The sequence below is a fragment of the Astatotilapia calliptera genome, chromosome 5 (genome assembly GCF_964374335.1).
Source record: "Astatotilapia calliptera chromosome 5, fAstCal68.1, whole genome shotgun sequence".
NCBI lineage: Eukaryota > Metazoa > Chordata > Actinopteri > Cichliformes > Cichlidae > Astatotilapia > Astatotilapia calliptera.
Window position 1 is genome coordinate 1,946,486 of NC_137426.1, and position 17,939 is coordinate 1,964,424.

The window sequence follows — 17,939 nt, forward strand, 5'->3', positions numbered from 1 at the left end:
CAGCTCAATCAAATTAAAACACTTCACCGATCTTTAAACCAGCAAGTTGAGTAACTACAACTGAATTTGGGGAAAAGGGAAACCATAATTGTCTGGCCAGGTCAATTCTCTTCTCCCGGCCACGGAGAATCCCAACAGGAAGTAGTAAGCCTGTCCGAAGTCACCAAGTTTCCCTGAAGTTCACTATTCAACACGGCAGAATGAACAAAGGTTTCATAACTTCAATCATCAGATCGCAGCCGTTGCTCTGTGTTCCTGGACTCCATGTTTTAGAAAGCACAGAAACCTGAGAGCGTTCCTCTCGTCCCGTGTTCCCCAGAAGAACAGTCCACGATTACCAAACCTTCACTCTATACTCTTTAAAATGTCTCTTCCACACTTGCTGAGAACACTGTTGCTTTCACGTGGCTCTTGTCGTCCCAAACGCCTCCTGCACACGGTCGCCCCGCTGACCTCCTGTTAGAGCTCGTGTTATTAGAGCTCGTGTTATTAGAGCTCATGTTATGTAAACTATGTGAAGCTGGTGACACAAAAGAAAAAAATGCTTCATGTTTTATGAAAATGAAAATGTCAACACGATTAAATGTTGGTGCATAAACATATCTCAGCGCTGTCATGCTGCTGCGCCTGAAGCAGGTATGCATGCATGTTCAAAACGTGAAGTTTGATTGGCTACACGAGTCTGCTTGTTTTTAAATTTGAGGAAATGATTTTCTTGTTTGTGTTTTGTTTTTTTCTCTGCAGGAAGTAGGAAGCATCATCGGAAAGGTGAGCTAACGTTCCCTTCTATCATCGTGTTACCCAGTATGAAAAAATCTGATCTGCCAGGAAGTAAAAATCACTCAATCTGTGAAAAAGTCATTAAAATGAACTTTTAAGTGAAATTAAAAAACATTAGAAATCCTCTAAAACCAAAATCAGAGCCAACTTCAGGCTTTAGTTTTCTGAAATTTGCACGCCTGTCGTGATAACATTGGGCGTAATCCTTCTACATGATATGAAGTTGCCGTGAAATGTGCATTAACAGTGTGTAACATTTCCAGTCAGGCCGTGTCATTCGAGTCTGTACTTACTGAAAAGGCGCTGCTCTCAGGGGAAGCGAGCCCGTTTAAGCGTGGACGTGTTAAATAAAGCCCAGTAGGATTTTTATCCAAGTATATCACAGCTGAGCGAGGCGCGATAATGACCGCTGGCCCCCACGGCACATTCGCTAACCCACAATTGGGGCTGATATCCTTCACCCCCCCACCCACCCAGTCACTTCCAGTATGCGGCCTATTAACTGTGACACAAAGATGGCATTAAATTACATGATGGTTCTAGTTGGATCGTGCCAGTCTGTAGTCACGGTGCAGGAGCTGCTCTCCGGGGCTCCTGCTAGCATTAAACGAGCCTGCCAGGCTGACTGGTTTGGGCAGGCTCGGCCAATGAGGACACGTGTCGGCAGAGATAAATGTTACGCAGCTCAGAGCGCAGATGTGATCCGTGTTAGCCCCGTTTGTTTATCGCGCCGATGTTTTTCCTGAGCGAATTAGCAAACGTGTGTCACACTCACAGCATCGCACTGTCATACCTGTTAGCCGCCTAGCTCACTGAGGAGCTCCACCAGTGAAGCTGCTCGGGGGCATCCCGTTGGCTGTTGATTAGTAGGCAGCGAGCGTCGCTGATTCGTTTTCCTCACCTGGATTTTTCAGTCAGTCTTTCAGTAGCAGTAGCTTACTCCTCAACGATTTAAAAACACTGGAAAATGATCTTGTATGTATTTGATCGTGTTGCTCAGATACTTGTCTAATACATCTTCATTAAGGACTCGGTACACTCGGAGATGACTGTCCTTCCTGTGTCTCTCCACAGAAAGGAGAAACAGTGAAGAGAATACGAGAAGAGGTAAGACTGACCTCATCTCCCATCACACATGTTCATTCTTCTGTCATCCTCCTCTGTCTCCCATTAACCATGACTGCCCTCTGAGTGCAGCTCCTGCTAACTGCAGCGTGGCTGTAAAGCACTGTGACGCTGTGTCAGTGAGAAATAAGGAGTCATGATATCCTGTTAGGGCTCCTTTCTGCTCAGACTTAACTGTAAATACAATAAAAAGGGGCTTTCATCTTCACCACAGCTGTGAGCAAGAATCCACCTCAAACATCTGAAGGTGTGTTTAGTATTTTTGGCGGCCTCCTGTGATGTTGCAGTTTGCACATTTAGCTGCTCTTTGCTGTCAAAAGTCTTTAAAATGTACAGGGGAGGAGTTCCCCTGCAATCGGACCTCTCTGGCTTCCTGTCTGTTCGAGGAGACATCGAGCGTGACAAAGACACAAACGTGAGGTAAGAGGGGAACCGAGACGAGGACGCTGGATCGTGCCAATCAGAATCTGTCGGCAGCATCTGCAAATCAGAAGCTAACATCGGTGGTTCAAACTTCAGGACCAACAGTTTTCTGGTGCAATGCTGATGCAAGACTTTGTTCAGTGGAAATGTGTGAAACCAGTCAATGTCTCACTGTTTTCAATGCAATTGTATTTATATAACTGCAAATCAAAACAACAGTTGCCTCAAGGTGCTTTATATTGTGCGGGAAAGATGTCGTAATAGCTTCTTCAGCAGCTGAGCATTGTGGGAAACTCTGACGGGATGGTGCTCCGGTCTGGTGGTGTAATGTTGCTGTTCCCATTCCCAACACATGAAACGATGCTTTATTCTCAAAGCTGTTGGCGTGTCTCGGTGGGGGTGGGGACACTACGGTGACCCCCCCCCCACTCTTCAATTTCCAGCATGTGGGATTACTGTTGTGAAGAGGTGCGTCCACCAAATCTAACAAAGTTGTTTGTAGTGATTAAACCGAAGCTGGACGAAAGCAAAACCAAGCGTAAAACAAAAAGGTCCAAACGGCGCGTGAACCGTGGCGTTCTGACAGCAGCGCTCCTCCCGCCTCTGAACTCTGACAGACTCTGTAGAGTAGCACCATAATCTCTCTGATGTTGGTGCGCTGAGGCACAAACAGCATTATCTGACACCCTCGGATGGGAACGTTCACTCTGAACCTTTAAGTTGACAGGATGACTAACAGTGAGAAGAACTGAACTCATATTTCATATAAAGACAAAACCCGAATCCCAGCAGCACCCAGCGTGAGAGCCGGTCTAATCATCTGCTGCCTCTCCATGCTGTCTGCTTTCTCTTACCTCTCCTGGCTTCATTTGCAATCAGGTCACTTGCAGCAGCTGTATGAATACTTAAACACACGGATCTATAAGTTCAAATGCTCCACATTCATCTCACTGAAAACAGAACACGCCCATATCAGTGGCTTAATGTATTCCACAGCAGTTTTTTATATAAGTGAACAAAGATGCCAAGATCCTCCTAGGAGAGATGCTGTGAAGATGATCCGTGAGCAAACAAGACTCGGAGAGAAGTACCTGTGTGAGCGTGTATTCATAGCTTTGTGGGGACCAAAGATGGAAGTTTACCTATAAATGTGGTTTTAGTGTCAGGGTTACAGGTTATGGTTAGGTTTGGGGTAAGGGGCTAGGGAAAGCATTATGTCAATTAGATGTCCCCACAAGGATATAAATACGTGTGTGTGTGTGTGTGTGTGTGTGTGTGTGTGTGTGTGTGTGTGTGTGTGTGTCTGCCTCATATATTACACTGGAGAAACAAGGATGAGTTTTTATGTCCCTGAATCCTCACCGTCATGTTGAACAGCTCTCCCGAGTCCCTGCAAAATAAAAGCTTCTCTGTCGGTTCATCAGCAGCAGCTCGCAGACTGAACTATGTGAGAAATGATCACACTGAGATTCTCTTTAACTACAGAATGAGCTTCAAATTAGGTCACACAACACCTTGCGGTGTTTTTCGACAATATGTTTCTGGAGTTTAATGAGTCTACATGAACTCAGTCAGTCCCCTGCTTGTCTGGAAAAATGTAAAATATTAACCCACAAATCTGTTCTGGAGGGAGAAATGATTTTAGAAAAGTGTGTGTTAGGAGAAATGGTTTGAAGATGACTGCACATGAATCAAGACTCCGGCGAGAAACGGGGGAGGGAGCAGGAGGGGGGGCAGAGTTTTCATTTATGTGTCGGGGGAATTTTAAGTTAACTTGTGAAATGTCACAAAAATAAAATGTGAATTTAGGCGAAAAAGAGATGATGAAAATTCTTTTATGCAAAACAGGCTATGCATATGATAATATTTAATACTTGCATATAACCCGAGCACTCGCGCCTTTGCTTCTTGTGTTTGTGCTGGAGTGCAGTCAGCATCCTGGCTGTTTTGGAGAGCGCCTCCCAGAGGAGCTAAAGTAGGTGGGCAGGAAGTGGGAGGGCTGGGCAGTTCTAACTCTGTGCATCCTGGACATGGATGGATGGACGAATGGTTTTTGTTTAATCTGTCATCATCCCTAATATAACAGCTACATTCTTGACGAAATCTTGAATTACATCATGATATTTCTGTGAGATAAAGAAACTAACAGCTGTTCCTTTAGAGATATATATAGAACAATTATAGGCTTCATTCTGAGGAAAAGGATGAATGAGGCAAACACAAGGCATTTGGGCAGTGTTTGGTCTAATAATGAGTAAGAGCAGGAAAAAGTGATGAAATGATGCTGCAGGAGGTGCTCTGTCCATGGTGCTGATGCTCAACATGCCCCAGAATGGGTACTCGGCTTTGTAATCAATTACAGATATATTTTCTTTTTTAGATGCAGCATGATGCAAAAACCAGAGAGCAGATTAGAAATACAACACGCAGCAGCCTGAAGCGCATTAGTGGCATTTACCATGTTAACTCTGTACAAAGGTCACACTCGCTCGAGCAGTGCTCAGACAACACTAATGTGAGTTTGACTGACTGATCAGCCGCTTGTTTGGCTGAAACAACCTGCAGCCAAATATGGCTGAAATGTGGCTGTGCCTGGAGTTTCTGGCAGAACAATGCTGACTAACGATTCTTGTGGGAAACGTGGCATCAGAGGAAAAGGAGGAGAGCAAACAGAGCCTCGCTCAGACTGAAGAGAGTCGGGAGTCTCTAAAGGGGCCAGTGCGTGTCGTTACAAAACACTTTGTAGAAACTGGATCCAAACGTGGGCACACTATAAGAAGATCAATGCATCGCACTGCTCATCGACAGAAACACAGCTCCTTCACTCTGTTAACTTAATGGAAAAGACCAGGTCCAGTATGTCTGTATATATTTAGTATACTGTTGACACGATGGTGCAGCGGCTAGAAGGTTTGGGATTCAAATCGTCTTTTTTCCAAAGACCTGCATGTTAGATTCATTCTATTCATACATGTGCAAAGATGAATAAAGACTAGATAGAAATGCACCATCAATGAATCATTACTAATGACAATACAGAGGTTCAGGACTGCCAACATGCATCACCTGTTAAAGGTGTAACAGCAGTAACATGGAGAGCCCTGCCCTAGAGAAACCTTTCAAAATAAAAGTACTCAAAGTGAAAATAAAACAGCATTTAAGCAACAAATGAAAGTTCAAATTCAAAATAAAACTTGATGACCCCTAATTTGACCTTTTGCAGAAGGATTGAAGGACAAAAGACAGAAAAGTGATGCAGATGAGGAGAAAAGAAATTTGATTGTTGTTCTGGAGCATTTCTGTCTGAAGGTGGAACTCAGAGCAAGGAAGAGAAAGCATGAATATTTACATCCATATTTGCCTCTCAAGGACAAACCACACAGAGTTAGGCTGGATTCAAGCTCTGTTTTCCTCTCATTACTCTTTTTCACTGCCTGACCGGCTGCCTCACTCTCAGTCACTGTATATGCAAACTGACAGATCACAAACACACTCAGCCCGTCGTACATTTGTGCTGATGAAGTCTGTATGAAATCTAGTGTATCAAGGCTACATTTTTACACATCGCGTGTTTGTGAAGAGGTTTCTGGCACAGACGGAGACGACTCTGCATGCAAGAAGTCCCTTTTCATCATGTCAGTGAAAGCATTAATGTCAGGCTGCTGCTCTTCATCATGGCTTCACACACAAACATACACCTACCTAGACATGCATGCAAACGCGCGAGTACACACAGCCTGTCCTTTATCACACACAGATGCTCACATGCTGCGAGCATGCCTCCCTGATAAAGCAGAACAGAGCAGACTAATCCAGCTGAATGACATGGCTGTCCATCCTTCCTCTGCTCCAAATGAAGAGTAATGAAGACAGCCGTCCCACGCTGCAACAGCAAGACGGCGCACTGCTGCACTTATTATGACTGGAGGGGGAGGAATGAGGGGTGAGGAGGAGGAGATGGAGAGGGGTGAGGAAGATGGGTGGAAGGGTGAAAAAATAAAAATAGCAAGATCTGGAAAATAATGACAGCCCAGATTCCCACTAGTGGGAGAACGTGCACGTGATTTAGCTTCAGTGGAGATGAGTCCAGAAACACCGCTGCATGCTTTCTTCTGTTTCTGCCAGTATAATATTTTATTTTTATCTCCTTGAATGTGCTCGTATATGTTAGTTCTGTTGTGAAGCAGGCACGTGCACAGAGAGGTCTGAGGTTGCATTCATTTAATAAGTTTGAGGTTCATGCACACCTTTGTGCTGCAGAATTCCCCTCATCCCCCTCGGATATGTCAGCGCTTCTGCTCTTTCAACCCCTCCACCAGCCCCAGCATCCACCAGTGAGCTCATCACTCCCCAGTTTCTCTGTGACCTGAACATGAACGCAAAGTTGTCAGTTTACGAGTCGACTCGTATTCCTCCTCGTCTCTGAGATGCGGGAAAGCACTAGAAAAAAAACAAACAGGAACTTTTCCATCATATCTCGTAGCATCTCTTTTCATTTCAGTTGATTTTTTATCTTACAGTTTTGTAAACCCCGTATCAAAAAATAAACCAATCAGTTAATCGGACCTTTCAGAGTATCATCGCTGTGTTTGGATCAGACTCACGGTACCACCAGCTGACCACTTCCTGACGACCTACGAGTCTGTTTGAGTTATACACCAGCAGCAGCTCATCGGTTTTTCAGTTCTTACATTCAGAGGAAGCTGGTGTAAAGATTTAAGGAACATGCGTTCAGCTCTCCTGGTTCCTGTGACGGGATCAGCTGTTCTGATGAAGGTTAGAGATGAAGATAAACCAAAAGAGGGTCTGTGAGAGAATGAAGAAGAAGCAGCTTTCACTGTGGTAATTTGTTTGGTTTGTGGTGTAAAGTGTGCTCGTTTCACTTTATGACCAGGGCATTTGTAACACTGTTATATTAAACCCTAACCCTGAGCTATCAGGACTTTTAGTTCTACTAATTTGTCAGGGGACAAAAAATAATCAGCCTAACGAACACACACTGGGAAATATTGTGATTAAGAAAGATGCTTTTCTTTCCTCGACATAAAGAGTTGGGTTTAAACTCTAATATCAGTGAGGTCATTGGTAGTTCATGCACAGTTTAGGGTTGCACCAAAATGAAAAATCTTCTAACAGGAAACCTGTGGTGCCAAAATACACCAATGTAGCATGTGGCTAATAGACTGGGCAGGTACGCCGGTGATGCTAATGGCTGTTGATTTTATTTGGATTCTGGTGAAGATGAGAAATGCCAACATCCTGCCTTAAACGTGGAGCTGCAGCTGCGATTAGCTGTAAGCTTGAGCGGTAACAGTCATAATGTCTCACTCAGGGAAACTCAGGTCCTCCAAACAGCTCAGCTACGTTTTGATAGAGAGAGGGAACAAAGGGATGAAGGAAAAGATAAAGAGGCCAAAGGGAGGTTAGAGAGGGTAACTGATAGGATCGGGGTTAAGCAGGAGGATACCGATGTGATGGATGGAGAGGACTGCAACTCCGTGAGGCAGATGGAGGGGAGGAGGTATCGATAAATTCCCGATGCTGATTAGATGAAAGGATAAAAGAAAGGGAGATGGATGAAAGAGGGGATAACGGGTGGAGGGATGAATGATAAGGGGGCAATCTTGGAGGAGGGGGAGAAGGGGCTGCTTGTAGTTGGAGGATAAAAAGCAAAGGATAGAAGGATGGAGGTGGGTGAGAGACAAACAGACTGAGGAGAGGGAGACGGCAGCTAATGTATTTTTATTGAGATAATAAACGGTGTGAGAGTGGGAGAGAATTATTCCATCATTGCTTTATTACCAATAGCTGTGCATGTGCACACTCACAGAAGCACACACTCGCAGAAGCACACACTCACAGAAGCACACACTCACAGAAGCACACACTCGCACCCAGAGAATATTTGTTCTATTTTCATAACAATGAGAGGAGCCTGCAGTCTGCTGAGGATACGGGGGGGGGGGGATCTAACTGATAAACAACACACTAAATGAAATGCGCACTCGCACACTTTCACCCAAAGCAGCAGCACGTGAGCCGCAGCAAACGGCACTTCATCACAGACGCGGACGCCGCGGAGGGCGGCTTGACGTGAAACTTCTTTTCTCAGTTCATGCAAATCGCGTCATGCAAATCAGTGCAAGACAGTAAAGCAACTACAGAAAGGGACTGTGGTGTGGAAGACGCCGGCGTGGAAGAGCCTCGTGTTTCTGACACGTGCACGTTCACAGAGAGACGGCAGCCGTCAGTCTTGTGCTGCTGCTTCTCACTCGTTACTGAAGATTGCTGCTGTCAGAATCGATGAGTAGACAAGTCTGAGCTTCATTTCTTCCACGATCTTCACACAGACTGTGCCAACTGGGGCCGCCATGGAGAGATTGTCTGAATGCAGTAAAGTGACTGTTTTACTGCAGCGTTGAACCTCTGATGCTCCTGTACAAAGCAGGTCTGATCCAAAGGTCCTGAGAAAACAACAAACAGCTGGCCAGCTGTTTGTAAGGAGGAGAGGCGGGTCGAGCCTGGACAGGAGAACAGTCCATCGCAGGACTAACACAGACAAACATGCCTGTGGTCCTCTTCGGTGTAGAATCAATAATTAACCTAACAGGCTGTGGGAGGTCGTACCCAGCTCCACACAGAGCCCACTGGGCCTGTGGATGTGAGGTGACAGCTCTAACCGCTGAGCCACCGATGACGTTTGTATATTTGTTACAGTAACACAACACTGGTCGGTTAGAACAGTTGTATGGGCTCAAAATGTGGTCATAAATATTTTGTACTTGTAAAAAAGATTTGTGTGTGGACTTAGAAAAAAAACCCTGCAAGTTACAAGTACGGATTTTGACCCTATTTTTCTTCCTTTCATCTGATTGGTCAATGTCATGTCAATCACAAATGTAACAATCCAATCAGAGGACAGATGGGTTTGGCTGTCGGAGGGGCGCTTTTTTGAACTGCAGGTCCTTGAAGGGTGATACAGTTTGAAGCTGGAGGATCTCTATAAATATCCGATAGCAGCTAGGTCCCCTAACTTTCAGTAGCTGTTGAAAGGAAAAAGTTGTGGTATATCAGTGGTTAGAAATACCATTATTACTTTAGGATTAGTTTAACACAAAGTCAGGGCTGACCCGGGACCATTGCTGTGAGTCACAGTGCGCAGCATAAAAGTCCTTTCACATCGGACGCAGGATGTGGTGCTAATGCTAACTGCTAACTAAAAGCAAAGGATCCAGAATTTGTTGCTGGCTGCTGGGCTCTGTGGGTTTTTGCAGCAGCTCTACCTGCACTAGATGCACCTGCTCCTTGTCGTTTCTATCTCTGACTTTATGTCCTCTACAAGAGTTTGTTTTTTTTGCTAGTTCTTCAAATGTTCAATAAAAACATGTATGCTAATTCATAACGAAGAAAGCTTTGTGATGAAGACTGTCATTTCCAAAACACTGCCCGCCCCCACCCCGCGGTCCGCAGCGCTGTTGAAAAGGCTGTGGAAGTCCCTGTATTAAACACGTAGACCTGTGACACAAAAATCACCAAACTCGGACGACCACAGACTGTTTTCCTTCGTGGTGATGAAGGAAAACGCTGGGTTGGCATGTAAAAGGGCATTTATTCCCTTCAAGGACCTGCAGTTCAAAAAAAGCGCCCCTCGACAGCCAAACCCATCTGTTCTCTGATTGGATTGTTACATTTGTGATTGACATGACATTGACCAATCAGATGAAAGGAAGAAAAATAGGGTCAAAATTCGTAGTTGTAACTTGCAGGGTTTTTTTCTAAGTCCACACACAAATCTTTTTTACAAGTACAAAATATTTATGACCACATTTTGAGCCCATACAGTTGCCACTTGTTTCAAAGTTTTCATGGTTACCGTGGTGATAGGTCTCCTCTTAAGAGTCTAATGGCGTTTTCACACCTGCGCTGTTTAGTGCGTTTAAATCGAAGTCTGGCCTGTTTCCCCCCCCGGCACGGCTCACGTGTGCAGATATGAACAAATCGCACTCGAGTGTGGACCTGAGCAGCAGGTGGAGGACGTACAGTTCCAATCAAAGTCCGGAGTGGTTCGTTAATGGTGCGGACTGACCCCCAAACCAACCAACTACCAGGTGTACGTTACAAGTTTGAGCTGAAAAACGTCCCGCAGCCACAAATGCTTTGTGGTTATGAGAGAAGGTACTACAGATGTGCAAAGGTCTGTACGGGCTAGCAGCTAGCCGCGAAATGAGCCTAACAATTCCCAGTTTTCCCACACAGCAAATTCTTCCTGGATTTACTTTTGCTGTGGAGTTCACTTGGATTTTTCTCTGTATGAAAAGAAACCAAACCACAGGAAAAAGCTCCGAGTTTCACCTGGTTCAGACCACAGTAAACAAAGTATATTTGTTAAACCGCAGTGCTGCAGACACGAAACACTCTTTCTAGTAAGACTCAGTTTCAGTGTCATTGTGACAAATGGATCGACTGCTCGTTACTGTCCTGTGCTCCGCCATGAGGGTGGGCTGTACTTTCAGTACCTGAATGTCAGAGGGCGAATCTCAGCTTCGGTTTTGTGTGAATTATTGTTGCTGCTGCTGATAGCTGGAGCTGAACTACGTCTGCTTTAGTTTTCAGTCTTCAGTCTCCAAAGTCTGAAGGCAGCTGTGTCAGGTGAGGAGCGAGACGAGCAGCACGAAGGAGCAGCTCCCTCAGAGTGAGCTTTTTTAGCTCAGTGCAGGAGAAGATGGCCTGGGCGATCGGCTGAACTGGAATCAGTTTGACTTTCAGAGGCTCCTTCTTAGTGTTTTTTAAATATGTGTGTGTGTGTATATCTATATATATGGAGATATATATGTAGTTAATGTACTTTAATAGTTTATTTTTGATGGCACTTTGGGGCTTTGCAGCGCCACGAGTTCCAGAACGTACTTGTATCTGTGACTTTTGTGTCCACAGACTCTTTCATCGTGTACGTATTCAGTCATTCAGAGCATTCTGATATCAACGTGTTGTGTTGTGGATGATGAGTCGAGGCCCTCGATCCTTGTTTGCATAAAGTCGAGCCCTGAGCTACTTTATGCAAATCAGGGGCTGCTGTGACACGACTCCTCTGGAAACTCCTGAAAATCTTTAGAATCTTTGTTGAGCCAGACTCGTGGTTTATTTCTCTCCTCATATGTGCAGAAAACGTGAGCAGGTGACCTCAGACGGGTGTTTGTCCAGCCAGGTGCAGCTCAGTCATGACTGTGGAAGGAGAGAAGTGATCTCTCCTCACTGCTCCGTTAGCCCACACTACTAAACATTTACAGTCATTTTTAAAACTCTGCTATGACCTGAACGCAGCTTCGGCACATAGATCAGTTCAGACAAATATAATGTTTCTGTTTGCACACTAACATTTGGGATACGCCCAACAACTTTACACTTAGCGTTAGTGCTGAGATTACTGACGTTTCAGGTATTTAAGCTTAAACTAAAAGATCTGTGAAGCTACCGGCTGTCATTGTTCCATGCTCGGCGTGTACCTGCACGCAGGGCTCTTGTACACTGTCAGGCTGCTGCTTGGACTGGTTTGCACGTCACACATGGAAGCTCTTTAAGAACTAATAATAGGTCAGTCATGTATAGTATTATATAAGATATAGTGGCTGCACATGCGTCGACATGCTGTAGATGCACTCGGCACAGTCCCAACACGTGGCAGGTGTTTTTCTTGCGAAACATGCAGAAAAAAATGTTGCACAGCTGATGTACGCTGAGATGGTTCGTGGCGAGCTGACATCAAACACACACAGCTGAGCGTCCGTCAGTCTGTCTGCGTCTGTCTGTGTGTTCAGTGATGGAGAGATCAGCTGTGAGTGGAACAGCTGATTCCTGCACTTCCTCTCTGTGAGGATAACCCCCACAGCTCGATTTCTTGGTGGATGGTGAAAAAAAGGGATTTAGTTTAGCGCACATTTGATTTAGTTTCATGACCGCACGACACTGAAACACGTTTATGTGAATGTTGTGTGTTCGTTACACGTACGTTCTTTACAGCAGTGAGGACCAGTGAGGGCCCAGTGTTCCCAGTGGGTGCGGTTCGATGGAAAGAATCGCCTAACTAATCTGACAGAAAAGAAATGACAACTTAATTAAAGAATCAAGTGGACGTGAACGTGAAGAAGAAAGTTAATTAAAAAAGTAACAGTGAGAAACAGTCGGCCAGAATAGATTAAAATAGAAACGTGATGGTCGAAATGTGAATAAAGGCCGGATGAAAGGATGTAGGTCATCGTTAGCACTGTGCTACATGCACTCTTTCACTTTCAGCTCCAGCATGACGCAGGAAGAGCTGTGAGGGCAGGATCCTGACCCGGATACAGACACGAGTCACATGTGGGAAAGACTCTCTCTCTCTCTCTCTCTCTCTCTCCCTCTCTCTCCCCCTCTCTCTCCCCTCTCTCTCTCTCTCTCTCTCTCTTAGTCGGGTATTCATATCTTGTGGGGACATTTCATTGGCTGAGTGACCCTAACCATAACCCAACTGTAACCCTGACACTAAAACCACATTTTGAGTCTCAAAAATACCTTCAACTTTCAATGTTGGGTCCCCACAAAGATATGAATACACGCTGTCTCTCTCTCTCTGTCTCTCTCTCACACACACACACACACACACACACACTCACACTCACACACACACACACACACACACACACACTCACACACACACACACACACACACACTCACACTCACACACACACACACACACACACACACACACACAGTCCAGACTCTTACCTGCATATTTTTGTAAGTTGATTTAAAGTGTAGGTAATCAGATGGGATTCAGAAGAAAAGAACAACATTATTTACACAAATTAAAGAATTCAATTCAAATGTAAAAATATTTGAGTGTTTTAATTAAAGGGCACCTTTTCAGTATCCTGTTCTAATGGTGGATAATGAGGTCAGTGTATGTACAGACTGATGAACATTTAGTTTCACATCCCTGATTCTCCAGGTTGTCATTTATTCCTGCTGCTAACAGTTGATAACACGTGATTCAAGAAGAGGGAGGAACAAAGGCTGACAAAAACAAGGTGCAGACAGGTGAGCTTATGCAGAAGGTGCAATCTAAAGAGTTAATGGGAGGCTGGGCGTACAGCAAAGAGAGTGGCACGGGAAAAGGCTTTTAGTGACATGTAAAGAACAGAGGAAATGATTTGTACTGATTGGCAGAGAAATCGCGCTGGAAAGGATGTGCAGCAGAGTGGAGATGGAGACGGGCGAAGAGAAAGATGGACGGATGGGGAACAGTTAGTGAATCAGGAAGTGCAGAGGATTAGTGAGGAGGAAGTGAGGTCAGCTATGAAGAGGATGAAGAACAGAATAGGAGTTGGTCCAGATGAAGAACAGAGCTGTAACTACAGAGCTGCAGCATGAAGATATGGGAAAGAACTGTTGAAGCTGGGTCAAGAAAAGAGTTTGAGGTGGAAGCGATGGAGATGTGAAGATTTTCATGTCGTCGATCTTTATATTGACCTAAGCTAAGAGCACAGAGGAAGTTTTCTAATTCTGAAGAACATTAAAAATTTACTCTGGTTTCAGGGCGTTGATTCCTCTTCCCCCACAAACCCAGCACCGGGCTCTGATTCTAATCGTCTCTGTTTATCTATACTCCCCCAACTCACACTCCAATTTCCTCCTGACACCTCGCCATCCACCCCCGTACGGTTATTACTGCACCTTCTCTATATCTTCAACTTCTCTTCTTATTTCTCCTCAAATATTTGCACCGCCTTGTCTCTCTCTTCTCCTTTTGATCCTGTCCCTCACTTTCCTGTCCTCCTCTTCCACCTCCTGCCCTTCCTCTTCTACCTTTAATAAATCTCTACCCACACTCTCTCCTCTCCATTTCCTGGGCTTGAATCTCACCTTCCTCCCACCTCTTCCTCATCAAATCATCTAAATCTCCCTCTTCTCCTTCACCCCTTTTCATTTCCTCCTCTGCTCCTCCTCCTACCCACCCTTTCCTAGAAATCTTCAATTTACTGTACGCTGGTCTTCTCATGTGCTTGCCTCCCCTCCTCCTCCCCTCGCTCCTCCCCCTGTCCTCCCTCTTCCAGCCTTCTTGTAATCCCTCTCTTCTCCTGCATCACAGGTGAATCTCCCGTAGGGAACGAGGAGCAGTGGCGAAAATGGTTCTCCTCCTCTTCTCTGTCTTGGCCCACATGTCCCTTCCCCCCACTAATGTGTTTTCTCTCTCCTCTGTTTTGCCCCACCCTCTTTCCATTAACCTCCATCTCCCTCTCCTCCCCCATCACGACTCACCTCCTCTCTGCTGCCCAATTGCCTCCCCTCATTCCCAATGTTTTTCCTAAATTCTCCTCCCTCCCATCATCCTCTCATTCCCTTTCTCCCACTCCTTACCTCCCCTTTCCCCTTCTTTTTGGCCCCTCCTCACACCCACCCCCAAAAATACATTTTCCCACAATCCCTCCCTCCCTCCCCCCTCCCTCCCCTCTCCACCTCTGTCTGGACCTACAGAGCAGCGCAAGGATCAACATCTCAGAGGGTTCCTGTCCAGAGAGGATCATCACCATCACAGGGCCGACAGACTGTGTGTTCAGGGCCTTCACCATGATCACGTTCAAACTGGAGGAGGTAGATACTGGACACACACACACACACACACACACACACACACACACACACACACACACACACACACACACACAGCTCTGACTGAAGTGTGTAACCTTTACTTCCTCTACACTGGGGCTGCTCCCTGGCAGGGAGCCATTTATTATACGATATGTCTAATGGGAGTGTCTGACCTCACAGACACTGGTACAAGCCCATATGCACACACACACACACACACACACGCACACACACACACACACACAGTAGTTAGTTACGTGTTTTCTGACATGGTTACCGGGTTTGCTCCATTTGTCTTTGACAAACTTTAAGTTCTTATCTTGTCATTTAAACTTTGCTGCTAATCGTCACCAAATGAAACATTCACATTTATTGATGTACTGTTGGTTCTAAGTTAGGCAGACGTTGCCATGGCAGCATCCTCCTGTCTCTGTGCACCAAACATAAAAAAACAAGAGGCTTATTTAGGTCAGTCTTTCCTGTGAGTTTCTTGTGCTTTTAAAGTGTAAAAAGAGTTTAAAGCCTTCAGCTATGATGTCATCTCAAAGGCATCGTTATATTGTGTTAAAGCAATATCAGCTGAAAGGACAGAGCTGCTGCTGTGAAACCGGACTGTGCAGCATCGGGCGTATCAGCTGTGATGCCACCCACTCATTTTCCCGCCTTGATATGTTTTGGGGGTTAGAAGACCGTATTTGGATGGAAAGGCGGCGTGCTAACATGCTAACATTTGCTGGCTTGTTAGCAAGGTGACTCCATAGCACACGTGACACACCTGGCACCTTTCAGAGTTATCATAAAGGAGTAACTATCCATGGAGGATTATTTGTTGTTCCAGGCTTTAAAGTCAGATATTTTAACAGAAGAGTCCATGAAGGTCATTCATTCCACCCCGCCTTCATTTCCCCGCCCCGAGGGAGGCCAATCCTACATGAGTCTATTTGATTTTACAAAAAGAGCTTTTAAAGCTCATTTATGAATGTCCGGGTATTAACATAATATGTAATTTCTGCCACTGCTGGGTTCAGTCAATCAGTCCAGCAGCAAAAGACGTAGTTTGATGTTGGTGTGAAGTACTGTGCTGTGAGTCGTCTTTAGCACCACTGCTAATAGGTTACACAGAAAAGAAAGGTAAGGTAACCTTGTGTTGAAATTCTCTGTTTTATTTAACTGTAACATGACCTGTTAGCTGTGTTACAGCAGCCGAGGGAGGTGACGGCAGCGACACATTAAACAGAATAAAAGATGTTTCTGTGGGTGAAGTCAGGAAACATAAAACATATATTACATTTTTAAACATCTGTGTATTTACCTTCTTTAGTTGAGGCCTGCAACATGTAATCCATTTTGGCCTTTAAATGAGATGATGATGATTATCAACGAGGAAGAACTGGCGCAGACACGTATGTTATTTGATCGTGCTGTTTTTGGGTCTTTATCACTGCATATAGTCAGATGGCAGAAACAGCTGTTCATACACATCAAAAAAATGAAGAATAAAAACGTTCCGTTTTATTCAGACAGCGTCAAATCGCAGCAACAGCTGATTGAAGGTGCTTCGTATTGTGAGGTAGAGGCCCTGCAGACGAGGAAGATATCTGCCAGATGCCTCTCTGTCTGACAGCTGTATTGCATTATAGAGGGTGATAGCATTATCCATGATGGATAACAGTGATGTCCAATCACAGAGCCAGGCTTCCCGGTCAGTTTGTTAAACCCCACAGGATGCAGGTGAAGTGGTGATGGGTCTCAAACTATTACTCTGCAGCATAAAATGTATTTTCTGTTGTTTGTCAGTCTGATTTCTGTGGGTTTGAACATTATTAAGGACATAATTTATGACTAAGGCAGCACGGTGGCACGGTGGTTAGCACTGTTGCCGCACAGCAAGAAGGTCCTGAGTTCAATTCCACCATCAGGCCGGGGTCTTTCTGTGTGGAGTTTGCATGTTCTCCCCCGTGTTTGCGTGGGTTCCCTCCGGGTACTCCGGCTTCCTCCCACCGTCCAAAGACATGCAGCTTGTGGGGATAGGTTAATTGATTAATCCAAATTGCCGCTAGGTGTGAATGGTTGTCTGTCTCTGTGTGTTGGCCCTGCGACAGACTGGCGACCTGTCCAGGGTGTACCCCGCCTTTTGCCCTATGACAGCTGGGATAGGCTCCAGCGCCCCCCGCGACCCTGAAAAGGATAAGCGGAAGCGAATGGATGGATGGATGGATGGATAATTTATGACTAATCATTGGTCAAACAACCTGAAGGCAAAAAGAACAACTAATTGTAAAAGGCATTAAAAACAGGGTTTGGCTGATTTTAAGAACAATCATCTTTAATCAGCCACAAGATCAAATCTTTTCTTAACTGAAGATCAGAGTTTAAAGTAGTGCAAACAGGAACACTCCAGGCTAAATGTCGTGCTGTGTTCAGATTTTGTTTAAGCCAAGCGGCCGAATCAGTGAAGTGTCTGTAATTACTCTGCATTTTCAAAGGTGTGGATGACATCAGGAGAAAAGCAAAACGTCTTGTTGATGTAGATGTGGAGCGAACTCTGACAAACAAGCCGCGCCCGGCTGTCGGGTTATTGGTTACAAGCTCTCGCTGTGCAATCAAACACAGAACAAGTGGAGACCAAAGCACTGAATTCAGGGGAAAATATTTCAGCCACAAATGTAGAAATGTTTCCCATTAAACACACGCATACAGTGTAAGACGAAGGAAATGAGTTTGGCTGCACGCGTGCCGGTTCACGGCAGAGTGGTTTTGGCTGCAGAGAAATGAAATGTCTGACAGACATGACGCAAGCTGAGAAATTAAATCCAGGCAGATGGTATTTAAATCTTAGCAATCCTAATGGAAGATAACAAGATGGGATGGGGGGGAGGATCGGGGCAGAGAGTGGACGGTGATTTAGAGAGTGGTGGACGGGTCGCTGAAGGGATTTTAAAAAGCTGTGAAATGAGGAAGGAGTGAGAGAGAGAGGGCAGAG

The 17,939-nt window shown here is 45.2% G+C and overlaps 1 protein-coding gene and 1 long non-coding RNA gene across 6 annotated transcripts in view; one reads left to right on the top strand and one right to left on the bottom strand.

The window, feature by feature from the left end:
- pcbp4 (poly(rC) binding protein 4) overlaps window positions 1-17,939 on the top strand; it is a 205,506-nt gene that overhangs the window by 122,626 nt on the left and 64,941 nt on the right. For 2 of the 3 annotated variants that reach the window (XM_026166555.2, XM_026166561.2), the window contains exons 4-6: window positions 745-768; window positions 1,855-1,887; window positions 14,840-14,956. In XM_026166555.2, the coding sequence (XP_026022340.2) occupies window positions 745-768; window positions 1,855-1,887; window positions 14,840-14,956 (174 nt within the window). Of the gene's footprint in view, window positions 1-744; window positions 769-1,854; window positions 1,888-14,329; window positions 14,957-17,939 lie in introns of all 3 variants that reach the window. The other variant, XM_080301111.1, reaches the window with a different exon arrangement.
- The window catches only part of LOC113021810 (uncharacterized), a 76,049-nt gene continuing 74,208 nt past the window's right edge, over window positions 16,099-17,939 (bottom strand). For all 3 annotated transcript variants that reach the window (XR_013908950.1, XR_003272365.2, XR_013908949.1), the window contains one exon: window positions 16,099-17,134. This is a non-coding gene — a long non-coding RNA (uncharacterized LOC113021810). The remainder of the gene's footprint in view (window positions 17,135-17,939) is intronic.